This window comes from Lampetra fluviatilis, chromosome 34, assembly GCF_964198595.1.
Source record: "Lampetra fluviatilis chromosome 34, kcLamFluv1.1, whole genome shotgun sequence".
NCBI classification, from domain to species: domain Eukaryota; kingdom Metazoa; phylum Chordata; class Hyperoartia; order Petromyzontiformes; family Petromyzontidae; genus Lampetra; species Lampetra fluviatilis.
Window position 1 is genome coordinate 11,326,670 of NC_136308.1, and position 26,423 is coordinate 11,353,092.

Below are 26,423 nucleotides of genomic sequence, written 5' to 3' on the forward strand. Positions count from 1 at the left end.
AAAAATACACACACTTTCCATATACAAGAGCACAAACACAGCCTTGTACACACACAGACCGTATACACAAGCACACACACAATCGTACACACACACAATCGTACACACACACACAATCGTACACACACACACACTCACCAAAAATACAAAGACCCCCGTATAAAACTCGATTCGAGGCTTTCGTGACTGCAGGAATTACTCTTTGGTTCTTTCGGTAGTCACGTAACTTTACCGAAAGAACCAAAGAGTAGTTACCCCCCGTGAAGCCTTAACAGACTGTTAGCGGAAGTGTTGTGAGCCAGCACCTATGAAGGCCGGCACAACACACGAGGGGGTGGGTGGCCAACACCACGCCCGGCCGCCTTTGTCTCCCCGGTGCTGATGTATAGGCACAGCGCAGCAGGTGCTCATTTAAGGCAGAGTAAAACTGGTGAAGACTCGCAACCAGTTCAGACAATCGTCACCGGTATCAGTCGTCCACGGGAACTGAACGCGGATCGTAAAGCGCAGCGCGCTCAGTGCGCTCACAAACGAATGTGCCGCACAGCAAACTGAAACAAGAGAGCCCCTCAGCCTTCAGGGTGCTGTGGTCAGGCCGGTTTGTGTAAACAGGACGACAGTCTCCAGGCGCACATAAACAATGATTATCTCCTGGAAAATAGTTTAGAGAGTGGATGTGATGTCGGGGAAGAACGGGGTGGTGTGGAGGGTCAGAGAGAGTGCAGAGCAGATAGGAGGGGCAGAGGGTAAACGTTGGGAGTGTGCTGGGAGGGAGCACAAGCAAGGAGGACGCAAGGGCAGGGAAAGAGGGAGAGGAGGAGAGATGATGAGAAGAGTGCCAGGGTGGGAAAGTGAACAAGTCAAAGAGAATCTGATATAGAAGGATGAGGGAGGGAGAGTCGTGCAGTGATGTAAAACTCGTGGGAAGTCCATTAAGATTCATTATCATCATCATTGGCCATGATCAATCCTCTCTTGGGTGAAGGCTTTTCCAAGCCACTGCCATCTCTTGCAATCAGGCGATGCGACAATCCACCCAGACCCTGCACCAGGGCGGATTTCATCCCTCACTCTCCGCGGTGGGAGAGGGGCAGCAGAGTGAGCGGTGTATTATGGGAGATGGCAGCAGTGAGCGGTGCATCATGGGAGAGGGACCGTGTGAATGGCGGAGTGAGCAGTGCATTATGGGAGAGGGGCTGTGCGAGTGGCAGAGCAAGAGTTGCATCGTGGGAGAGGGCAGAAAATGAGTGGTGCATCATGGAAGCGAGTTCGTGTGAGCGGCTGAGTGAGCGTTCCTCCGTGGCGCAGAGCGTGACGCGACCGTTGCTGCTCCGCCACCAGTCGAGGGGCATTCCAGTCATGTGACATCAGGGGTCTCGGACCCCCTCCACCCCCCTCACCACACACACCAGATCACACTCCCAGCATCGCTCTCCCGTGAGAGTTTCGAATTTTTTACCGCGAGGCTGTCCGGCACGACGTTCCAACGTTGTTTCGCTCTCCCAGCCCACGTGGGCGAAACGTCGAAACGAGCAACACGCCGGCACGACCCAGAAACACATCACAGCACAATTGTTAACCCCCACGCACCACCCCCCCCATCGCGTTGCCCCCCTGCCATCCCTTTGCTCGGCTGGCTTCAATTATAATTTAACACTTCATTAGGATCCAGGCCGTAATTGGCTCTTGAGCACAGCACAGGAGCGCACCGCCGGGCGGGGGTGGGGCAGCTGCCGCAACGCTCAAGACAACACCACAAAGCGCAGACCTCATCTGGCCTCTTGAACGAGTCTCTTCCACACGAGTTGAGTCCACACGTTACGCGGTGCACACATAACCCCCTCCATATCCCCCCCCTTCCACCCGCACCGCGCAGCTGCCGCCGCTCCTTTCCTGGTGCCTCCCTCTCCGTGGCACGCAAGCGAACGAGGGAGCGTACAGGGAGACGGAGGGAGGGAGGGGAGTCGAAGAGGGGCGAGGGGTAGACGAGGGCAGGAAAGAGGCGACGTCACGCTGCGTGAGCATTTCCACAGAGTTACCGCGCTCACGGGGAACGGGCCGAGACGCACGCGGGACGCACGCCGCAAACAACGCAGCCGCCGCCACCAACGCTCCGTAAGCCCATGCTGCTGCCGCTGCCGCTGTTTTTGCTGTCATCGTTGTTTTGGTGGTGGTGGTGTTGCTGTTGTCAGTGTTATTCTGACGTCGCAAGCGGCCGAGAGGAAACTCGCAAAACTCGACCCATAAGCCGGTACCGCATCTAACGGACGACGGGTACAGCAGAGACGCACGCAGGTACGCACGCAGGTACGCACACACGCCATACTTTCCGACCTCAGCCTACGAGAGGTAGGCTGAGCCCTTTAATTGCAAACCAGATTTGCAAAGCTGATTGAAACTGGTCGCAAAGTTTTTGATAGAAAAAAAATGTGATGTAATTTTTGCTTTGAAAATGCTCATTCGGTAACGGGGTTTATAGCCGGCAGCCCGTCGCTAAAAACCGGGAGAGGTCGCCACGTACGGCACGCGAGTACGCAGGTATGCATGCACGTACGCACACCGCCCCAGGTGCTACCCGTCCTGCCCATCCCCCGAGTGCCCCCACTTTGGGGACACCCCAGCAGCGAGGAGATAGCAGCGGCGGTTTCCCCGCATCACCCGAGGCGCTGGTGATTAAAACCGAGACGCAGAGAAACTGGAGAACGTTTTAATTGCCGTGTTTGGCGCCAGAGTGCAAAAATTTGTGTTTTGCCAATTAAGGTTGTCGTGGTTGAGCTCCGCTTGCTAGCAGTGCACCAGCTTGTGTCGAACACGGTTCGAGAGAAAGTGATGTTACGGGAACAGATTCCCAAGTGGATTTCGGGGCGCGCCATTCGGGGGTGGGGGGACAACCCCGCAGTTTGTTTTGTGCGGTCAATGGCGATCGGGCCGAGACCGTCACACAAACCCGCCGAGGCTCGAGAACCCGGTTCAACCCCGATTGTGGCGGCACAAACCGAGATTCAAACAGAGAATCTCAACAGTGCCGGCTAGGTAAAAACTGTAAACTATTTTTTTTATTTTACCAGGTAAGGCCCACCGAGGGATATCGCTCTTTTTGAGAAGCAAACTGGCCACAAATGATAGCCAAATGAAGTGGCTTATCACGTGTTCATTTACAGCAGCCAAATACTCTAAACGCGTGTTTCTAATTGTGGAGGGAAAAAAACGGAGGACACGGAGAAAAATCAACGCGACCACGGGGAGAGAGAGAGACACCGCAAACTCCAAACGTACAGCAGGCGTCAAGGGTCGGGATGGAACCCACGACCTCCCATCGAAAAACTAAAGTTGTTCGACGGGAGGGGGCGCCGAGTAATCTCTGCGCGAGTTAAAGAATGCCGTGGTAAGAATCTTGCGGTAAGAGAATACTAACAAAACAGGGCTTTAGTTAAAGCCTGCAGATTTGCAACCCTTATCAGATTATGTGCCTTACAAATCTAGAGAAACAGGACCCCATTTATTCCGTTTGTTTCCCAGAACCCAGAGTTATATATGAACCCAACAGGGCACCACCAAACGCAAACACAACTGGAAATTACGGGAGGGACGAATAAACATCGCTGAAAATATTCGGCACCGACCGGACGATCCGCCCGCCGCACGACGCCAGCAGCTCCGCAGAGTTGTCGCGATGCCAATCGGTGCGCTGCAGTGAATGGTAGCGCCCCCAGTGGCTGCAGCAGGGCTGACATTAACCCATTTGTTAACGGTAACAATTTACAGCCCCTTGCTAATCCACTACTGGCCAAAGGCCTCCCCCCCCCCATGCCGTTTTGGTCACGGGGGTTGTTTAACCGTACTTCACCGCACCGGTCAGTGCGAATCGGTGATGCGGAGACTGGTGCCAGGACCGCTCCAGACGTCGCCCGCCGAACCGCCATTTGGCCGTGGCCGGGAATCGTACCCTCTCGCGTCGAGACGCTCAACATCATCGGCAAAAGCCACGGGGATTCCCAGGGTGCGACTGGGGAATTGCCGGCTCCACAACGTGGCGGGCACGAGCCAGCGCATGGGTCTCACAACTCAAACGGCGAGAAAAGCTCCAGAATTTTTTTTATCTCGTTTAATTTGTTTAAAATGGAAATGCCGTGCCGGGTTCGAGCACGCAAATCCGCCCTCTTCCTGTTGGTCGCCGAGCGAGCGAGGGGGGGAGGCTCGGTGCTAAAGCCGTGCTAGTAGTGGTGGTGGGCTTGAAAAAAATATGCTCTCGCACCCCCCCAAAACCACCCCCACCCCACCAACCAGCCCATGCCTCCGAGCAAATCTCTCCGTCGCTAGCTCTCTCGCTCGACGCTCTCACGCAAACCTCCCCGGCTCAAGGCAAGTCCCGTCTTGAACGGCCCAGGCGCACGTTCGCGTCGGCTGCCAAAGATTACAACGAAGCTGCTCGTGAGCGCTAGCGCTGCTGAAGGGCCGGAACAACAGGGCGGGGGGGGGGATAACACAAACAGCGTAGAGAGAGCGGGGACAGACAGGGGAAATGCCACGGAATACACAGCACGGAGAGAAGAGAGGCTACACCCGAATTTGAACGCCAAACAAAGGAGGAACACAGATACCCGGCTAGACCCACAGCATACCGTCCTGTTAAGTGACCGCATATTAAGGAACGGAGAAGATGCGCAGCTGTCCGTTGCCTTACGACGTTTTTTTACCGAGATGCTCATCATGTTAAGGCTGATTCTAACCAAAAGAGGCCAAAATCCGGTTCAGATATTTGCCATCGGTTTTTGGAATCGCCGGGATTCGTAGCGCAGTATGAAAGAACCACTCCACCACTGTTCCACTCACACACACCCAGTCTCATACACAGACCCCCCCCCCCACAGCCTGAACCGACTGTTGGGGCAAGTGCTGTTAGCGAGCACCTATGAAGGCCGGCATGGCACATGAAGGGGGCGAGTGGCCAGCATCACGCCCGGCCACCTTCGTCTCCCCAGTGGCGATGTTTACACACCACACTAGGTACTCATCAAAGGCTAGGGGAGGCCCAGTCGATCTGGGAGGCCCAGGACTGGCTCAGAAATTCGTCTCTGGTGTTGGTCGTGAGTGGGAATCGAACTCGGGCGGCCAGGTTCGTAGTGCAGCACCCATCCCCACCCACACACAGATATACCAACACACACACACACATCAAGTTGTTGAGTGTGGTGAGCTAGAATCAGGGTCCCAGGGTAAGGTGAGTGGGGTGAGCAAGGTGAGCATGGTGAGTGAGGGGAGCAGGATGAGTTTAAGTAGGGCTACGCGAGGTGAGTGGGGCAAGAAAGGTGAGCGAGGGGGAGCGCGGTAAGTGAGATACACGGGAGTGAGCGGAGTGAGCAGGGGAGTGGGGTTACCAAGGTGAGTGGGGTAAAACAAGGTAAGCGGGCTGAATGGGGTGAGCGGGGTGAACAGGGTGAGATGAGTGAGCTGAGTGAGCGGGGTGAGCGAAGTGAACTGGGTGAGCTGAGCAAGCGGGGTGAGTGGGGGTGAGCGGAGTGAGGGGGGGTGAGCGGAGTGAGGGGGGGTGAGGGGGGGTGAGGGGGGGTGAGCAGGGTGAGTGGGGCGAGTGGGGCGAGCGGGGCGAGCGGGGGGTGAGCGGGGGTGAGCGGGGTGAGGGGGGGTGAGCGGGGTGAGGGGGGGGTGAGCGGGGTGAGGGGGGGTGAGGGGGGGTGAGCGGGGTGAGGCGGGGTGAGGGGGGTGAGGGGGGGTGAGCGGGGTGAGGCGGGGTGAGCGGGGTGAGGGGGGGGTGAGCGGGGTGAGGCGGGGTGAGGGGGGGTGAGCGGGGTGAGTGGGGCGAGTGGGGTAAGCGGGGTGAGGGGGGGGTGAGCGGGGTGAGCGGGGGTGAGCGGGGGTGAGGGGGGGTGAGCGGGGTGAGGGGGGGTGAGGGGGGGTGAGCGGGGTGAGGGGGGGTGAGCGGGGTGAGGGGGGGTGAGGGGGGGGTGAGCGGGGTGAGGGGGGGGTGAGCGGGGTGAGGGGGGGTGAGCGGGGTGAGGGGGGGTGAGGGGGGTGAGTGGGGCGAGTGGGGTAAGCGGGGGTGAGCGGGGTGAGGGGGGGTGAGCGGAGGTGAGCGGGGTGAGGGGGGGGTGAGCGGGGTGAGGGGGGGTGAGCGGGGTGAGGGGGTTTGAGCGGGGTGAGGGGGGGTGAGCGGGGTGAGGGGGGGTGAGGGGGGTGAGGCGGGGTGAGGGGGGTGAGGGGGGGGGGTGAGGGGGGTTCAGGATTGCTGGGCAGGCTGCGGCAGGTAGAGGCAGACGCGTGCAGTGTCGCGCCTCTTGGCTCCAACACTCGGAACGCAACCACGCGGGAGCAGCGAGGACACGCGCACGCATGCACAAAGACCCCCCGCCGTGTAGCCTTAACAGACTGTTGGGGCAAGTGCTCTTAGCAAGTAGCATCTATGAAGGCCGGCATTGCACACAAGGTGGTGGGTGGCCAGCACCACCATGCCTGGCCGTCTTTGTCTCCCCAGTGGGGCATTGTTTACACACCAACCAGGTACTCATTTGAGGCCGAGTCGACCAAGGGGGAGGGGGGCCCAGGACCGGTTAATTTAATCGTCACTGGTGTTGGCCATGAACAGGAATTGAACTCAAGCTTGCCGAGTTCGTAGCGCAGCACGCTAAAAGCTACAATACCGTTCGCCACATTCACATACACACGCGCAGACACGCACAGACATGCACATCCACTCGCACCTCCCGGGAGATCCAATTAAAATAGCTCAGCAGCTTAATAATCGACTGCACAAATTACGCTCGCTCGCATCACACACGAATGGCTTTCCGGCCAGCGAGGTCGCTCATGCAGGGGGCACTCCGAGGGTGAGGGGGGGAGCGGGGGGAGGTTCGAGCCCCCCCCCCCCCCTGGCCCCCCCCCCCCTACTCCAGCACCGCAGCATTCCATCTCCAAGAATGAAGCACCTGATAATAATGCAGCTGCTGCTTCCAAGTGCCATTGTGGTCGAGGCCGCTCGGATTGTCTCTCTCTCTCTGTGCGTCTCTCCAGTCACATCCCACTATCCTGACATGGGAGATCCGCAGACTGTCGTCGACCGGACTAAGAGGAAAATAAAACAAAAATAAAACCAGATGACGATGCGAACTCACGGCTCCGCGCCGCCCTGCCGTGCCCCTCGCCTTCCCTCAGACCGTCGAGGACCTTCGCCCCCCCCAACATGGTTGCAGCGCGAGCGGGCCCCGCGTGGCTGCTGACGGCCGCGTTCCTCCTCACCCTCGCGGCCACGGCGGCCATGAGCACCGGCGCGGGGCAGCAGCAGCAGCAGCGCTGGAGCAGCCCGGCGGTGCCGCGCCGGCCGCGTCAGCCGCAATTCTTTCTGGATTTCGCGGCGGCGGACGAGGCCCTGGAACTCTCCGGGGACGGCACAGACTCGGGGTATCTGCCCGGGGGCTCGGGCTACCCTGGGATGCGTCCGCCGGTGGACCCCAAACCACCGGTGGGCCCCAAACCACCGGTGGTGCCCAAACCGCCGACCTCCCCCGTGGCGCCCCCTCAGCCCCCCTCCGTGGGGTGCCCCTTCGGTTGCCAGTGCAGCCTGCGTGTGGTGCAGTGCTCCGATCTCGGTGAGCGCGACGGCGTTCTCGTTCGAGCCACACCCCCCCTCGCCCCCTGTCGATGTCCTCGCCGCTCCTCATCCGCCTAATCGCTAGGCTTGCATTTTTCGAAAAACTTTCAATAAATCTTGATTTAAAGCTTTCGTGACTGCAGGAATTCATATTCTTTGGGTCTTTCGGTAAAGTCACGTAGATACGTTCAAAGAAAATAACAAAAAACTACGCCGTTTCGATCACAACACAAGCGGTCGTCATCAGGAAAAAAGTCTGACGGCCGCTTGTGTTACAATGGAAACGTCGTAATTTTTGGTTATTTTCTTGGAACCTATCAACGTGAAATTTACCGAAAGACCCAAAGAATACTTTCAATAAATGCGAGTGAAAAAAAAACCTAATACGATGTTCCGCTCCGTGGGAAGTCGCTCTTCCTCTGATGCTGCTCCGACTGTCTGGAATTCCTTTTGTCCCGTCAACTACCTCGCCTGGTATACAGGAGGTCGTGGGTTCAATCCCGGCCCTGATGCCTACTGTATATTTGGAGTTTGTGTCTCACGCTCTCCTCGGTCGCGTGGATTTTTCTTCGGGTCCTCTGGTTTTTCCCTTCCACATTTAGAATCAACATCATGTGTTAGAGTATTTGGCTGCTACAAAAATATCCACATAAGCTACTTTGTTGAACTATCGTTTGAGGCCAGGTTGCTTCTGAAAAAGATATATATATACAGCTCAGTGGGCCTTACCTGGTAAAATAAAATAAGTTTAGTCTTTTTTTTTTAACTGCTGAGACCTTTCACCCCTGATTAAGTTCAGGCTCGACACCTTCCTCAACTCCTCCACCCCCCCCAACCCCCTTGAACTGCGACCTCTTTCGCGCCGACCCCAGGCCTCAAGTCGGTGCCGGCCGGCCTCCCGAAGGACGCGCGGATGGTCGACCTCCAGAGCAACAAGATCACAGAGATCAAGCAAGACGACTTCAAGGGCCTGGCCCAGCTGCACGTGAGCAGCAGCAGAACAATCAGGATAATAATGACGACGACGATTTGATATTGCGGGCCAGAACTCCTTCACGCCGGGGAGTCTCGCAGTGCAATTAAGCGATTTACGTCTCACTGTCTCAGTTCAAACCATTTTGAATGGGCACCCACAGAGGCAGCTGTCCCCTGTGGGCACAAGGTAACTCGGCGGCTGGCTTGAGAACGGACATTAGTCCTGCCAGCAGGATGGGGGGGGGGTGGATGATTGCTGTTGCGTGTCATCTCAACAAATTCAGTCACGGTGCAATTTTTAAGAAATGGCAAAAGGTTGGGAACCTTAACTTCCACCATGAAGTGGATGGCGCGGAGTAATTTTACGGTTAACATAGCGGCAGTAATGACCAGGGCGGCCTGCCGGATGGAAAATCTAACTTAACACGTAGGCTTTCGCGACCAATATTATTCATAATCAACGTTTTTGGGTTTAGATCGCGTTATTTATAAATGTGTCGTAACCCTCCACCACCCGACACGGCCAATCAGTAAAAAAGTGTCACGTTGACAAAAGACAAATAGTTCACTGCTTTAGCCCACCGGTGTGTTGAAGCGTGAAACCACAACATGGTGGTGGAGGGTTACGACACATTTATAAATAACGCGATCTAAACCCAAAAACGTTGATTACAAAATCTAACCTCTGCAACAAGTGGTGGGGGGGGGGGGCGCACTTCCATTGGGCCACACATCACCGTGCCAAACACGTAAATATTTGTTTGGTTTCCTCCACGCCGAGTCGCACGACGCAGCTTCGTGCTTCGTTCAGACTCGGTTGTCTTTCGGTGAGTTAGCGCTCAGAGTATTTGGCTGCTATACACTTCCACACGATGAGTCACTTTTGTTGAGCTATCAATTGAAAATTGTTTAGTTTTAGTAATTTATTAATCCCCCCGCCACTAGACGGGCGGCGCTAACGCACTTACCCTTGCGACCCTGGCAGGCGCTGTTCTTGGTGAACAACCTCATAGCGAAGGTACACCCCAAGGCGTTTGCGCCCATGCTGAGCCTGGACAAGCTCTACATCTCCCACAACCGCCTCACGGAGGTCCCCACGGGGCTACCGCCCTCGCTCATCGAGCTGCGGATCCACGAGAACTTAATCAAGCGCGTGCCCAAGGACACGTTCATCAACAATGGGCAGCTCCACGTCATTGGTGAGAGAGCGAGAGCATTGCAAGCGTGCGCGTAGTTCGCTCGGGATTCGCCGTCGATTTTCTGGGTTTGCCCACGCAATGATCTGCGTCGAATCTGCGCCATTTAGGAACCCTGGCCCAACCAACACGGCCAAAATAATGAATTGTCAAGCGTTTAACAACAGGCTGGTAATTATTATTAACTATTGCTGCCGGAGTGAGATGAATATCGCAAGTTGCATAACGATCCTCACAATAAAATGTAGCAATTAGATACGCGACGTTCCACTTGAAACGAGGTCAACTGTATTAGGTAAAGATCGGGAGAGTCAGAGGAATGATGCAGGAAGTCAGACAAAACTCGATTCGCCGATGAGGTGAAACGATACTATCCGTCGCCTTGTTAAACGTTTGTGCGGCGTGACAGTTCATTAGATTAGCTGCGTTGAGTGGTGGAGGGTTCCTAATGACCCAAACCAGGGTTCGGCAACCTGCGGCTACGGAGTCCCATGTGGCTCTTTAAGGCCTGCTATAATATAGGGTAAAAAGCACTGTCTGCGATAATGTGTAAGATGCGTACGCAGGCCGAACAAAGACTGAGGCGTGTTGGGAGCATGTAGAAGCATTCAGCATTACAACCAATCTACATCTGCGTTATAAAAAACAAAAGTGTTCCCTTATACATTCATCATCGCGTTATATCCACTTCGCATTATAAAAACAATGCGCAGCATCACCGAATTTAGAAAAAAAATATCTTTCTTGTTAATTTGGTTGAAGACCCCCGACCCAGATCATTACGCGGCCGAACCCCAACATCCAATTACAAATTGGAACATTGGCTGCGAGTGTACGTGACAAGCGTTCAATTCGTCACCTCAAATGAGGTGGCCACATTGTGCGCCAGTGCCATGGTTCAAATTTTGCCAAGTCTGACTTACTCACAAATTAGAGCAATGGGTTTACGCACGGCACCAATGATCGCCCCCCACACCCCCCCCCCCCCAAACTTCTGGCAGACTCATGCCCATTCACAGGCAGTGGCAAGACGTTAACTCCCTCGCCTGGAACGCAGGAGGTCATGGGTTCGATCCCAACACTGACGCCTGCTGTATATTTGGAGTTTGCGTGTCTCTCTCCCTGTGGTCGCGTGGATTTTTCTCCCGGTCCTCCAGTTTTTCCCCCCCACATTTAAAATCAACATCACACGTGACAGAGTTTTAGCTGCTTTAAATGTTCCACATTGTAAGCCATTTCGTCGATCTATCATTTGTGGCATTCTAAGAAAGAGCTTCGTTGGCTGAATGGGGCCTTACCCGGTAAAATACAACTTTAGTACGGAGAGTTTAGTAAATCGTCATCAGCGGGTGGGCAAGCATCTTCTAATTTGCCGCATGATTCGTTCTCGCCTCCTGCACGCCAGAGCTGGGCAAGAACCCGCTGCCAAGCTCAGGCATCGAGGTGGGCGCCTTCAACGGCCTGGACAAGCTCACCTACATCCGCATCTCCTACTCCAAGCTCACACAGCTGCCCAAGGGTGAGCAGAGGCGCCGGCAACGCCGCCGCACGGGCACGGCAGCGTTGGTTGTGGTCGTGTGGGTGAGGTGGGGTGGGGGGCGGTTGTGCGGGAACGACAGATGATGATGAAAAGCTTTGATGCATTCCTCAAAAAAACTTTACACGTTTCTTCTTTGCACTTTGAGGCTTTGCTCGGTATTTCTTTTGTTCCGCATTCTTATCCACTGCTGGATGACAGCCTCGCTGCCTCCCAACGATCCCGGGAAACTTACGAACCACTTTTCACGGCGACTCGAGCTAAAACCATTGCTCCATTTGCCCGCTGAACCCACGCTTTTGTTTAACACACAGAGACAGAGAGCGGGCAGGGGGGGGGGCTGCGGGATAGAGGCAGGGTGAGCGGGGTAGGGTGGCTTGGCACGGCTCGCGGCTGTAAAGCCAACCCATGTGCCGCCGTGACGACACCACAACGGCACGCTCTGCCAGGAGGCCCCCGAAGTCAGACTCCAATCTGGTGCCCGGCGCGCCGAGGGGCTTTCCGCCGCAGGGCAACGCGTGGAGTCTGCCGATGGCGCCCCCCATGTGCATGGGTGTGGGCTAAAGGCCCGGTCTCCCGCACAAGAAAAACATTATTTGGGCTCCACAGGAGATGCGAGGTGGCCCGGATGTCTCAGAGGTCAGAGCGCTGAGCGAGCACCGCCGAGCGCCTGTAATTAAACCTCGAGCTCAGCGAGTTGATGGTCTCAGCGGCAACAATTTCTGCACGAAAACCCCATCCCAGCAAAAGTAGATTTTGCACTCAATTTGGTCAAATTTCAGCTCCGAGAATGAAAACATCAGTTTGTCATGGTGACGAACATCAATCTCTGTGACAGAGCGGGGTGGGAGAGTACTGCCCCCTACTGTGTGGACCAGAGGTCACTTCAAGGGATCTCGTAGGTAGCTGCGTGGCATCCGAGCGAATTCCGCATCTCGTGCTGCGAGGTCGACAGCGCAACCGGGACAAAGGTGGTGCAAGCTCTGCAACTGTCCGGAAGGGCTTGCACTGGGCCACATTGGTCTACTCTTCTTCTGTGCCCACAGAGCTGCCAAACTCCCTACTGGAGCTGCACCTGGAGGGAAATGAGATCGTTGCCATTGAGGATGAAGACCTCTTCGGGTACCCGTACCTCTTCCGGTGAGCGCCGTAGCATTTACATCACCACGTCCACGAGAAGCGCAGCCGAGCGCGCATCGTCAACACCGTCACCGTCATCACTTCCCACCCCCTCCATCCACACTTCAAACTGCGTGCGTTCAATTTCCCACCACCATCGTCTCTGTTTAGCCGTTCTGCATGCTACAAAGATGCCGTGATACAACCCGGGAGAGCCTCGCCGAGTCTCAAGAGGGTCCTGTTACATTGGGATTTATCACGTGTGTGTGTGATTGCATTGCCTCTGTGTGTGCGTGCATGAATGAATCGGTCCTGGACCTCCCATGTGTCGACTCAGCCTCAAATCAAGTACCTGGTGCGGTGTGTAAAAGATCACCACGAGGGAGACAAAAGCAACCGGGCATGGTGCTGGCCACCCACCACCTTGTTATACCATACCAGCGCCTTCAGAGTTTCTGACTAACAGCACTTGCCCCAAAAGTCTGTTAAGGATATACAAAGGATCGGTCTTTGTGCCTTATGTAAGTCGGGGTGAGCCGTGGCACAGAAGTTAGTGCACTGCGCTGTGAACCCTTGGGAACCGAATTCGATTTCCAATCAGAAGCCAACATCGGTGATGGATATCTGTGCGTGTACACCCGTGTACACCCGTGTACACCCGTGTACACCCGTGTACACCCGTGTGCCGTGCGTGCACACCCATGTAGACCCGTGTAGACCCGTGTGGCGTGCGTGTGCAACTCAGACTGGGCTTGAGCTACAACAAGATCACAGAGGTGCAGAATGGCAGCCTCGCCGTGAGCGGCAACCTGCGCGAGCTTCACCTGGACAACAACCTCCTGGTCAGCGTGCCGCCGGGCCTGTCCAAGCTCCGCAGCCTCAACGTGCGTGCGCGCAACGCATCCACCACCACAAAGGCAGAACACACCACTAACAGATACAAATAAATTACACTACCAGCAAACAACACCGCCAACGCAACACAAACTGGCAACGCAAACCGGCAAACACACACTGCAAATTAAGAATAAACTACAAATGCAGCATAAACCAACAGGAAAGCATTCGACCACCAAAGCAATGCGCCACTCAATGTGCGCACACACGCACTAAACCAGAAATGCAACATGCACCGGATTCAGCACTCTCCACTCGCTACTACAATTGCACCGCTCGATTCCTCCACCCGTGCCGAGGATTCGGTCACTCTCGTACCGTCTCGCGTCGGCTCAGCGCTCCGACACGGCCACTGTGAACCCCTTGAGCCACGGAGGGGACCCCACCTCCCTCACCTGGGCACCACGATGACTTGGAGATGTTAACTACCTCGCCTGGTATACAGGAGGTCGTGGGTTCGAACCCGACCCTGACGATGCCTGCTGTATATTTGGAGCTTGCACGTCTCACTCTCCCCGTGGTCGTGTGGATTTTTCTCTGGGTCCTCCACACGTAGAATCAATATCAGGCGTTTAGAGTACTTGGCTGCGAAACATTTCTATGTGATGATGAGCCACTTCGTTGAGCTATCATTTGAGGCCAGGCCAGGTCACTGAAAAAGAGCTACATAGCTCAGTGGGCCTTATCTGTTAAAATAAAAAAAAGTGTAATAATTAGTTATAGTTAGTTAGTTCCCCCGTGCCATGTGATCCGCACAGGTGGTCTACCTGCACAGCAACAAGATCAAGGAGGTGAAGCCCACCGACTTCTGCCCAACGGTGTTCAGCCCCAAGCGCGCCCAGTATGCCGGCATCTCGCTCTACGACAACCCCATCAAGTACTGGGAGGTCCCACCCAGCGTCTTCCGCTGCGTCCACAGCCACAACGCAATCCACTTTGGCAGCAACTACCGCAAATAGCCGCCGCGGCCTACGCGGGCCGCATTTACACTCGCCGGGTTAGCCGGCAACCCAAGCGGACACTTGCACAGGGCCAACTATACAGCCGGTTAGCCAGTCCCCTAGCCCGCCAGGTACACAGCCAACCAGTCTCGCAGCCAACCAAACAGACACTCACAAAGCCAGCTCGCCTGCTAGCTTGCTAACCAGCCAAAGAGACGTACAAAGCCAGCCAGCTAAACAGGCACTTGCATAGCTAGCCAGCCAGCCTGCTAACCCGCTAGAATGGAAGCCAGCCAGTCTTCTGGCTAACTAACCAGCTACACATACACAGCCAGCCAGCCCACGAGCCAGGCCACCAGCCAGCCAAAGAGACTGATAGAGCCAGCCAGCGAGCCAGCCCACGCGCACCACCCATGCCTGTCGAGCGCCACAAGCACGAGCGCCCAAGTCGGCTAAATCGAAGCGTCTGTTTTGAAAGTAACAAAACAAAATCATTCCAATATTCGCTAACAGTCTTAGAAAGGCGGTGGTCACCGCATCGCGCGCTCTTAGATGCGCTTCTGTGGCTGCCTGGAAGCCACTGGAGCCACGTACTTTTAAAATCTACATTTAAAACTCATTTCTTTAGAACTGCTTTTTGTTTGTTGTCCTTCCCCCGCACTCTCCGATTAGCGTGGTCGGCTATGTACGGTGCGAAAGAAGTTCAACACAAATGTACAAAGTGATGTAAAGGGGAAGCGTAGCACTGGTTAACAGCCGTGCCTGCTAACGGCACCAACTCCCGGGTCAAGCTTCACACCGCACCGGTAAAGTCAACCATTAGGTTGCAGTCACTCGGCCACTGTGTGCCAACGTCACGGTCCGCAGTGGAAACCTTGCCCACCAAGTCACTGAATTGGGAAACGCACAGCGATCGTCACCCGCTTTGTTTGGTCCGAACACCCGGCAGGACCCTCGTGACACTCGGCGAGGCTTTCCTGGGATAAAGAGAATAACAATAAATCATAATACTATGAGTAAATTTTCCTAAATGCTGTATGGTATTTAACATCTAACCAATCGGGCAAGCATTCGCTACACCCTTACATTTTAACGGCCGCGTTACTTTGAACTCCCCTGCGAACACACGGTCCAACAAAAAAAACGAGGAGGGGGTGCAGTCTTGCAAACCCGAGAAAGCTTCTCCGCGAGAATCCTTTGCGAAGCACCGAACATTCTTCAAAGTCCAGAACACACTTTTCTAAATCTAATGCAAACCAAACAAATAGCGGCCACCCCTCACATGACCGGCTCCATCCTCCTCCACGCGTGCGTCAAATATTTTTCCGACTCGCAATCTCAAAGCGGCGTGGCACCGTCGCTCTGCGTGGTGTACGCGCCGCTCCACGCCGACTTGAAATCACCGTACATTAAAACAGGGTTCCGGTACTCGCGTCAGTCGCCGACAAGGTTCCCGGACTCGCCGCGGACAACCGCCGTACGAAAGAAAAGAGCTCGATTATGGTGGAGCTCATATGGAGCGCAGCGCAGGCCCGGCTGCCCTTGGTCTCCAAGTGAAGCGACCACCCCCCGCCACACCCCCACCCCCAGCTGCACGCTCGCTGGAAACGCAACGATAAACTGATTCAAAGTAATATCGGTCCTCGCGCTCATGACACGCGCGCATGCACTCGCGTTAAACGCGAGCGTCAAAATCCATCGCGAACAAATTACGGAAACGATATGTGAAGAATGAGGATGCTGTGGCAATATGCTGATAGGGGGCAAATGGAGAGAACACAAACAGCACAAAAACCCCCAATGGGGCCCAAAGGAGGTGACACACGAACGAGACGGTCGATATTTAAAAAAAAAACGATTCACAAAAATAACTTAAACTGCAAAAAAAGGACCATTTGCGGACATCGCCACCCCCCACCGCTCGCGGCAGACTCACGCCCACGTTTAGGCCGGCGATGCGTTCACAGTGTGCCGGCACAGAGACAGCTGTCATCATCCCAGTCTCACCCCGCCCGCCCCCCAGGCTCAACAACAAAAACCACAACAGTTGGACATCGTAATGGTTGAGATGAGATGTGACGAAAAATAAGAATAGGTTTTACCCCTTTTCTGGCAAAAAGGGTAAAACCTATTCTTATTTTTCATTATTTTGGATAATGGCGAAAGGTGCCGTAGATATGGGATGCAGTGATGTAATGCGAGCGCATCCCGTATAGGCAAAACCCCTAAATCCTTCCGAGTGAGGGACACGAAACCGTTGTGATTCTGCGACATGAACTGTGACCACGAACTGCGACAATCCCGTCGCAAATCGCCGCGCTGGCTTCATGCCCAGGGCTATCACGATTACCGCGCGAGAATTAATTAGCAATTTGCATCTTGATGATGTGTGGCACCCCTTAGTGGCTGCAGGGTTAACGGTAATCGAGGACACTCGCCAAAACGCCGAATCAGAAGACCATTCGATTCCTGTTCACGCAATACCACACGCGCACCGAGTGTGCGAGAACGGTTTCTTCTCTCGTTTAATCCCAAAGTGCGCTATCGGCATCACGAGATGAAGGACCCATTTCAGAAAGCTCGCAGGGCAGTGCATCGCCACCTGTGCTCGCTGCAACCTAGCTGCCCGACACTCTACTCATTGTGAGCATCACTCCTCCGCCCTCCGCTATCGGCATCATGAGATGAAAAACCCACTTCAGAAAGCTAGCAGGGCAGTGCATCATCACCCCTTTCATGTTGGAGAAAAGCCCGTGGAAGCGGATGTCGCAGAGCTACCTCTGAGATCCCTTCAGAAATGGCCACCAGACACAGCAGGGGGCAGCACTTTCCCAGCCGCTTGGCGTACGAGTGACTTTTTTTCGTATGACATCAAAGCCACATGCAGTCTGTTTCTCCTATAACACGGCAGTAGTTCCCTTCCTGAAGAACACCGCGTTTTGGACAAAAATAAAAAATAATATATAATATGGGGTAAAGCACGGTCCATGTGAGATGCGAACGCAGGTTGAACAAAGACTGAGGCGCCATGGGTAGCGTCTAGAAGCATCCCAGTGCCTTGTGCGACGCGACGCCGGAGGCAACCGTACGACTCGCTTATTCCTACTCGCGCAGCGTAGTACCGTTCATTCGATCGCGTTATATCCACTTTATAACAAAAATGTGTTCCCTAAATAAATTGATCATCGCGTCACATCCGATTCGCGTTTTACGAAAACAACGTGCATTTGTAGGGGAACGGACCGTATTTAATTTTCAGAGCTGGATTTTTTTTAACCAAATTAAATGTACTCGAGAGCCCCAGCTTAATGGCAGGCGGCGGCTGGAACCCCCCGAAGGGGATGCGAACCCAGGTTTCTCAGCGGTGCTGAGCCTCATGAGCTCACACATAATAAAAATCACACCCGGGTTTTATTTCCGAACGCTTAAGACACCGGCGCTGCTTTGCTAACACAGCGATGTAAAAAAACGACTGCGCTCGGGTTAATAGCGAGCCGTCAATTTTGCGTTCATACGATGACCGTGTGGCGCGGGCGGGGGGCAAAGCAAACAAACAAACCCCCACCCACAACATTCAGCCGATGGAGATGACAGAGAATAATCGATCCATAAAATGGTGATTTAAAAATGCTGTATACATACCGGTGATGTACAATGGAAAATACGCAAACATCCACAAGTGCACAAACAAAGACAAAGATCCCCCCGTATAGCCTTAACAGACTGTTGGGGCAAGTGCTGTTAAGCGAGCACCTATGAAGGTCGGAACGGTACACGAGGGGGTGGGTGGCCAGCACCACGCCCGGCCGCCTTTGTTTCCCCAGTGGCGATGTTTACACACCACACCAGGTACTCATTTGATGCCGAGTCTACCTAGGGGAGGCCCAGAACCAGTTGAAATAATCGTCACTGATGTTGGCCGCGAGCGGGAATCGAACTCGGGTCGCCGGGTTCATAACGCAGTGCGCTAACCGCTACCCCATAAGTGCACGCCCCCCATCGCGCCCATGTAACATTACAGACTCATAGGGACAATTGCAGTTGGAGAACACCTATTAAGGCCGGCACAGCACATGATGAGATGGTGTAGTCAGCGCCACGCTGAGCCTACGAGCGTGGTGCTGATGTTCACAGAGAGCGCTGGGTATTCATTTGAGGCAGAGTTGACGAAAGGGAGGCCCTAGGACCAGTCCTGATGTCGCTCGCCACTGATAATAGCTGCGGCCGGGTAGCAAACCCAGATGGCCGGGGTTCATAGGGCTGTGCTGCAATAACCACATCGCCACCGCTCCCCAAAAACAACAGCGATCATTTGCCGCGAAGTGACGGTGATGCCACCACAGTGCTTGCGCCAGGCTAGGTGCGCTTTGAGGCCGGTATGTAAAGTGTCGAAAGTTCGCTGGCAGGAGGTCATGGAACAGACCCAGGTGCCATTGGTTGACCGACTGAGATGGCTGGCAGGTGCACGCACCACCTGTGCTATCTGCAATCTAGCGGCCCGGCACTGTCCTCGTTGTGAGCGTCGCTCCTCCACCCAGTAGAGTCCTTGACGAGCCTCCTCCACCGAGGCCGATCTTGACACCGCGCTGGTACGACTCGTATGCAAAACCACTCAGCTCCACATCCTCTTTAACTACATCAGCCCACCTCTTCTCTAGCCTGTGCTCACGCCTATTTAACCCTCTATCTAGCCAAAACAGAAGCTGTTTGGGCATGCGTGGCTGGGCATGCAGGCTACATGATCCAGCCAACGCAGTCTCGCCTATTGTAGCTCACCGATGGGACTGGGTCCACTCCCAACACAAACACGCGCACACACAAACACAGTTTGACTGCACCTGTGTGTCCGAATAGCCCTCCCATCGTTGAGCCCTACAGTGAACCTGGCGATATTGTTATCGCCGGGTTCACTGTAGGGCTCAACGATTTGGGAAAAATATATAATTGCGATTTTTCTGACAGATATTGCGATTTCATTTGCGATCAAAAAAATTTAAGTCAAGCTTCAGTTCAATATTCACTGTGTAATAGATGTAAAACATGTGATGGAGCATTACCACATGATACCATCAAAACAGGAACTGCTCTATATATTCTAATGCAAGGATGAGAACTTAAAATATATGAATTGCTTCCAACATGTATTTGTAATAAAAGACTCGGACGCTTCTCTCTGTCCTGTGTCCTTTATTTGGGTTCGATCTCTTTTCCCTCACGGCACTCCCCTATATACTCTCTGCTCTGCAGCCCCAGGCTGCTGTCGCTCACGTAGCCCAACTCCCTCCTAGCAGACCCGCTGCTGTCTCGTCGTGCAGACCCCTGCTGCCCAACTCCTCCCTTGCAGACCCGCTGCTCTCTGCAGCCTCCTCGCTGCTCCTGCTGCCCGGGGGTCGGTCACCGTTGGCCGACGGTGCCGATCCTCGTGGCCCGGGTGTGTGGCGATCTCGCCACTCTCTCTCTCACCCTTCGCCCTGCGTGGCCTCACACTTTCCCAGTCTCCGATCACTCCCGACTGCTTCCGGTTACCCCCCTTATAGACCTCTACCCTCTCCCCCACGTGACGTAACTCCTCCCCCCATGACGTCACTTCCGGGAGGTCGTTTACGCTCGCATTACATATTTATAAAAATGTTTAAATTGAAGTAGAACAATCAAACATAGAACAATTGTTAAGTTAAATAAATAAAGTTATAATAATAATAAATAATAAACCAATTCCAAGAAAAAATCTTTACTAATCGCATCGTTTTAAATTGCGATTTCGATTTGAAATCGATTAATCGTTCAGCCCTAGTTCACTGGCACCACCACCCCCGTGCCCGCTGTTGCGATTGCCGTCCTCGAAGCGCAATCGCACGGCAGGGTGCAGGCCATCAGCCAGCGGTGGGGGACCTTTTCCTTCCTGAGGGCCAGACAGGACAATCAAATAACTTGTGTCAAAGGCGAGCTGGCAGGTCATGGGACAGATCCAGGAGCCGTGGGTTGACCGACTGAGACGCCTGGCATAATGCACCAACCTGTGCCCCCCCTCCTACTGTGCCAACTTGCGGGCAACCACGCATTCGCATGCACGTGCCTCCAGCCACTTGCATCACCGCGAGAGGCCTTTGCGGCGACAGAAAAGTGGCCGAGCAAGCTGAAGTTATAAACGCAGCGTTGCTTCCAGGTTTACATTATTCCCTTCTGGCACCCGATTGGTACAACAAAAGACGCTCGCAGCGACGGATAAATATCGTTTGCGGGCCACCGTTTTTCCGAAGCGGAAGGCCGCCTGAGGCCACGTAGCTTAAGGCAGTGGGCCGCGTGCGGCCCTCAGGCCGTAGGCCCAGGGACACGCCAGCCGGGGAAAGTCCTGGCAATTGTTACCAGCAACGCATTGGCTAGAGGTGCAATGACGCAGATAAACGATGATTCTTAAGCTTGCGATGCACGCACGGAATCCTGCCTGTGCTTCGGTATTGATGTTTTTCAATTTGTGTTTGCTGTAGTATATGTAATGGGTTTTCGAGACGGGCAAAGCATATTCCGTCGTGTAATTTACACACCAATTTTTCATAACTGGAGAAAATGTCATTTAGATATACATGGCTAATTAACTTAGTGTGATTTAGATACAAATTCCGAATCATTTTTGGGGAGGTGTAAGTTAATTACGGATTACAAATGTAATGAAATTACACATGTTAATGACATGTAGGGTGGATACTGCCGAGCTACGATTGGGCTCTATTAAATTAAAAAGTAGTTTTTTTTAACCAGGTAAGGCCCCACTGAGCTATATAGCTGTTTTTCAGAAGCGACCTGGCCACAAATAACAGGTCATCCAAGCGGCTTATCACGTGGAAAGTGAATGAAGCTAAATAATCCAAATGTCAGTTTCCAAATGTGGAGGGAAAAACCGAAGAATCCACACAACCACAGGGAGAGAAATAAAGACACGCAAACTCCAAATAAACATGCGTCGTCAGAGTCCGGATCGAACCCACGACCTCCTGCGGACCAGGCAAGGTAGTTTACATCTCCTAGCCACCGTGGCGATGTGTCCAGCTTGATAGGCAACGTCGGTACCACTGCCCGTAGCAGGGAGCCGCGATAACTCTCCGAGCGACACTCTCGTGTGAATATTGCGCGGCCTTTAGAAGGACTTGCCCTCGAGAAAACCCGCCACTTTGATCAAAGCGTTGCCAAAACCTTGCAGACTTAAAAGCACTCCTTTAAAGGACTCCGTTCAAAGATGCAGACCGCATTTCGCCGACAGCTGCCCCGCCCACGAGTGCACCGCGGATCAAATACTTTCCGAGGGAAGCCGGGACGCATCGCGGAACCCGCGCACTGCCCCGATATTTATCCCTCGTTAGCGATAAAAAGCGAGCGCGCCGACCGTCGCCGGCGACTGCCGCCTTGAAACCCGCCCTGGTGTCGTCTTCGCGGCCTTTAAGGCAGTGGTGCTGCCTCCTGCTGCTGTCTGCTCCTGCGGCCGTGAGCACCCACCAAGGGGGTATTATGACCGTGGCAGCAACCGCGCGGCCTTAACCGCGCCGCAGCAGCCTCATCCATCAACCGCTAGTTATGGGCTGTCTCGCACATTCCATTACAGCTTTACTGCAGAGAATTGCGTACGCGTTTTTTTTAAGGGTACCATATTCTAACAGAAACGATGATTTTGTTTGTTTGTTTATGTGCCACGCCACGTCCACGCTTGCGCCACGGGGGTAGGGGAGTGGGCGCCAAGCGAGCCGAGTTTACGAGGCGACGGGGGAGCAAAAGAAGCAGACCCCGTTTGGTTTACGTGAAGTCGCATCTGCCTACGACCACATTCCGATTACTCACGAGGGCTCGTCTGCTCACTCTCGCCGGCCGCTTCCGTGCCGTCAAGAAACGTCTTGCGCCCTGCTCGTCGAAGCGCCTCGCTACAATCTCGTCGTGTACCTCTCGCAATAAAGCTGGTGGTTGTCTCATCGTGTGTGCGTCCGCAACTTCCGTTCACTTATGGCAGCCACGATAACAACGGTGTCATTTAATTTACACAGGAAAGCCTCAACTGAGTCAGTTAAAACTGAGGTGTGCAGAGAAAATCCACTACACATATGAAAGAGGGGCTTACAGCCACAGCTCCCCCAGAGATAACACCTGGTCTGTTCCCAGGCAGCCTCCCATTCATTGTACCCACCAGTAGGCATCTGAATATTCGATCGTTTGTGAATCCACTGTAATGATTCACGGGCACGATCCAATTACAGAATCGAATCTTGTCGATTTTGGTCAATGAAGCCGACTCCAGTTGCAGCTTGCATCACTAGAACCCATAACATACAAGGTATATAAAAAAGTATTAATTCTCACACGCGCAATTCAATTAATGTAATCGCTAGCGTATAGTTCGACTTTAATTGACGCCTCGTTATACTATACACCCCTGCTAACCAGGCCGAAGGCTGCTGAACCTCCAAGCTCCAGCGAGATCGGGCACATTCAGGGGAGATTTAGTTACAGAATTAATGTTCGTTTGTGTGTGTGTACACGCGTCATAACATGCTTGCTACGTACGTGTTAACATACATCTTGCAAACGAGACGTCGGATCTCACGGGATTATCCAGGTGAAATATTTTATAAAAAATTTTTGTTTCTTTTTTAAGATTCGACCATATTCTCGTATCCGCTGCTCAACTGCGACGTTTCTTTTTGGGGGCTCCATTTCTCTTTGGGGCTATATTTATCTTCCTAATAAACACATTCCTGCGGAGGGAGCTGGTAGGAACGTTGGGTTGCTCGGTCAATGGCCAGGGTCAACGGCGGCGTGGTGTATTCCGCAAATATGCCCAACTGTGAGGGCGGGCACAAGCCGGCGTGAGTAGGTTAAACGTTGAGATTTATAAGGGCACCACGGGGTGAGCAGCCCCTCCCCACCCAGCCCCACCCCCACCCAGCACCACCCTCCCCACCCAGCCCCTCCCCACCCTCCCCTCTCCACCCAGCCCCTCCCATTTTTGGATGCACGATGGAAGGACGGACACAATAATTCCCTGTGGGCTGGTGTAACCAGGAGGTTCCTACCAGTAATACATTCCGCTGGACGGTGGTGGCAGCGAGGCAGTCCACGGCTGAGCAAACCGCAAGAGAGCCAGGAGTGAAGAAATGAAACCACAGTTAGCCGCACGCCGGGAATGAAAGGAACGCTTTAACGGAAAGATGGGTTACGTCTGTTGGCTTTTTAGCGAAAATGATAAACACGTAATGCGACGCACAAAAACATAAAACATTTTTATGTTATTTTAGCAGCTGCTATTAACTAAATGCCACATAAGGAGTCAAGCTGATGATCAAAGCCACGTGTGTGTGTGTGTCCCTCCTTGATCTCGCGGGTTTGTAATGGAATAATAATAGGGACGTGTGCGTGTCTCACGAATGCTCCCACGGCCTACGAGACGGCAGCAGCGTAGCGACTCACTTGAACTTGAATCGCGCGCCAACGAGGAGACGAGCGCGACACGTTCGCAGTTGCACACAAAGGTGTCGTAGACAGGCAGAGGGCACGGTGGAAGCAAGTCTCGGCATGCTTTAGCACGCCAAGGTGACGGCACCGTCCATTGGGAGCGGCAGCGTAGCAGTTAGCGCGCGCTGCGCTACGAACCTGAACCCCAGTTCGATTCCCGCTCATGGTCAACACCGTTGACGATTATCTGAACCAGTCCTGGGCCTCCCCTAGGTCGACTCGGCCTAAAATAAGTACCGGTCTGGTGTATAAACATCGTCACTGGGGAGACAAAGGCGGCTGGGCGTGGTGTTGGCCACCCACCCCCTCGTGTACCGTTAAGGCTATATGGGGGATCTTTGTCTTGCACACGGTCCCATGACGACTCCACCAGCTCGGAAGGGATGAAAGATAACGAGGCTTCTATGTACCGTTGTCGGCAGGGTGACGAAGGGTGGCGAAGGGTGGCGAAGGGTGGCGAAGGGTGGCGAAGGGTGGCACGCACTGGTAGCAGGGCGGCATGGTGGTCACGCTCGCTCCTCGCAGCAAGAAGGGCCCTAGGTTCGATTTCTGACTCGGGTGCCTTTCTGTGTTGAGTTTCTATGTTCTCCCCCTGTTCCGCGTGGGGTTCCTCGAGATGACTACCATAGCTAAACACACACACAGTGGTAACTGGTATTTGCCAAATAACCCAATGGTGAAAAATTACACTGCAGATCACTCGATTGTGATCACGCACAGCAGCAGCATTGCCCGCTACTGCGGAAACTGGGCAGGGACCCTCTTGAAACAGAGTCTTGAGACTCAGAGAGGCTTTCCTGGGTAACGAAGTATTTCTATTAAAAAAAAGCAAATCTTCACCATTAATAAGTCTCATCTGTGCAATATAGCTATCATTGGCTACTGCCGCCATTTGTGGCCGAGTCCCTTATGATGATATTAATCACAAGCATTCAACCGTTACCCACTCACTCTTCTCATAAGCTTGACATTAAGTCTTCACAGGTAATGATGCACGAGCCTATACTTCACGCACATCAGGGCACTCGAATAAAAACGACGCTCAAGCAGCATTCAAGCGTTATACCACTTGTCGCGTCCCGCGGGACTGAGCTCATTCAGGGAACGCATTTACGAGGGAGCCGCAATTGTAGGAACCGACTTAAAAAAAAATACCAGGTAAGGAGGCAGGACAGCCACCAAAGCTGAAGCTGGAGGATGGGCTTCATGCCGTCGGAAATCTCATAGCTCCAGCGCCGGCACCGGGTCAAGACATACGGATTGACGGAACGCCGGGTGGATGGGCCTGGAGCGATGGTAAGCACCTGCGATGGGTAAGATGCCGCGTGCCGTTGCCGAGTCCCGCGCAACGGGGTCGTGAGCGCTGCCGGTTGCCGCTCACGCCGGTGCCGCCTCGTAGCCCCCCGACCCCCCCCCCCCCGCAACCCCCGCCGAGAAGGAGGCCGGTCCGCTCGCCCCCAGTCAAGCCGACTCACCTTGAAGTGCGCGAAGGTCTTCTGGCGAAGCGCGCACCAGCGGCTGTGCGACACGATGGTCCTGAGCAGCAACATCAGACTCTTCTCCTCCTCAGCCCTAACGCAGGTGGCAAGACAGATATCCCCTGTAGAGCCTAAAAAGACTGAGACTAAAACGAAACGAAACTTTTTATTTTATTTTACCAGGTAACAAGGCCCACTGAGCTGAGTAGCTCTTTTTTAGAAGCGGCCTGGCCACAAATGATAACTCAACTAAGCGGCTTATCGTATGGACATTTATAGCAGCCAAATACTCTAAACGCACGTTGATTCTAAATGTGGAGGGAAAAACCGGAGGACCCGGGAGAAAAATCCACGCGACCACGGGGAGAGAGACACGCAAACTCCAAATATACAACAGGCGCCAGAGTCGGGATCGAACCCATGATCGCCTGTATAACAACTGAGGCAGTTAACATCTCACCACTGCGTGTTCTCACTCGTAAGCACTTTGTAGATTTATTTTCTTAATATTTTTTTGTTGCAATATTGCCTCCGGTACAAAGAGAGCCACAACGAGTGGGGCGTAGATGCAACATTGGCGGTCAAATGCCATGCACCGGTCGCTGGCCTGACGAACCCAGCTGGATTTGAACTCCTGGGCAAACACCTGGCTATGAAGTTGGCCAGGTCATCGGGAGCCGAGTCTACTGCCACGTCCAGCTGCGACACGGAAGCGGTAGTTTGCCCATCCACCTGCCGGGAAGAAAGGTCGGGGGGGGTCAGGGGGTAGAGGCATGGTTGTCGGCTTCATTGGGGTGGCGGCTCGCCAGCCTGTCCAATCAGAGCTTCTCTCGCTCTGTTGGTCGTTCTACTAATTTCCGCGGCATTTGCACTTCTACTACAACTATAGCAGCAGCAGCAGCACCATAGCAGTAAAATCACCACTAAGCAGCATCCACATCCCAGCAACAGCAGCAACAGCACCAAAGCAGAAAAATCACCAACAGCAACATCCCAGCAACAGCAGCACCATAGCAGCAGTATCCCCAACAGCAGCATCCCAGCAATAGCAGCATAAACAAGAAGCATCACCACCCCCATCGATGGCAGCACCAGCATCACGAGCAACACCACCATAATAATTTCTGTACGTGCAACACCTTGATGTGTGTACGTTTGAACTTCTTTCGCACTGTTCGTAGC

General features: G+C 53.9%; 2 protein-coding genes across 5 annotated transcripts in view; one reads left to right on the forward strand and one right to left on the reverse strand.

Annotated features, from left to right (window-relative positions):
• The window catches only part of CENPP (centromere protein P), a 75,459-nt gene that overhangs the window by 38,862 nt on the left and 10,174 nt on the right, over positions 1-26,423 (reverse strand). For both annotated transcript variants that reach the window (XM_078872522.1, XM_078872521.1), the window contains exons 5-6: positions 25,888-25,973; positions 25,239-25,335 (exon numbers count right to left, since the gene is read on the reverse strand). In XM_078872522.1, the coding sequence (XP_078728648.1) occupies positions 25,239-25,335; positions 25,888-25,973 (183 nt within the window). The remainder of the gene's footprint in view (positions 1-25,238; positions 25,336-25,887; positions 25,974-26,423) is intronic.
• Positions 1,972-19,860, forward strand: LOC144944394 (biglycan-like). 3 transcript variants are annotated; one of them, XM_078872520.1, is made up of 8 exons: positions 1,972-2,307; positions 7,168-7,601; positions 8,476-8,588; positions 9,564-9,777; positions 11,180-11,293; positions 12,358-12,451; positions 13,176-13,314; positions 14,086-19,860. In XM_078872520.1, exons 2-8 carry the CDS (start codon positions 7,196-7,198, stop codon positions 14,284-14,286), a joined length of 1,281 nt encoding a protein of 426 aa, XP_078728646.1. In that variant the 5' UTR covers positions 1,972-2,307; positions 7,168-7,195; the 3' UTR covers positions 14,287-19,860. The 3 variants fall into 3 exon arrangements, with proteins under 3 accessions (XP_078728646.1, XP_078728644.1, XP_078728645.1); XM_078872518.1 differs by having other exon boundaries at positions 1,972-2,295; XM_078872519.1 differs by having other exon boundaries at positions 1,972-2,115.

Coding starts and splice junctions, on each gene's coding strand:
- LOC144944394 (XM_078872520.1), top strand. CDS start 7,196: ATGGTTGCAGCGCGAGCGGGCCCCGCGTGGCTGCTGACGGCCGCGTTC. Junction 12,452..13,175: donor GGGTACCCGTACCTCTTCCG/GTGAGCGCCGTA, acceptor TGTGCAACTCAG/ACTGGGCTTGAGCTACAACA. Junction 13,315..14,085: donor CCAAGCTCCGCAGCCTCAAC/GTGCGTGCGCGC, acceptor TGATCCGCACAG/GTGGTCTACCTGCACAGCAA.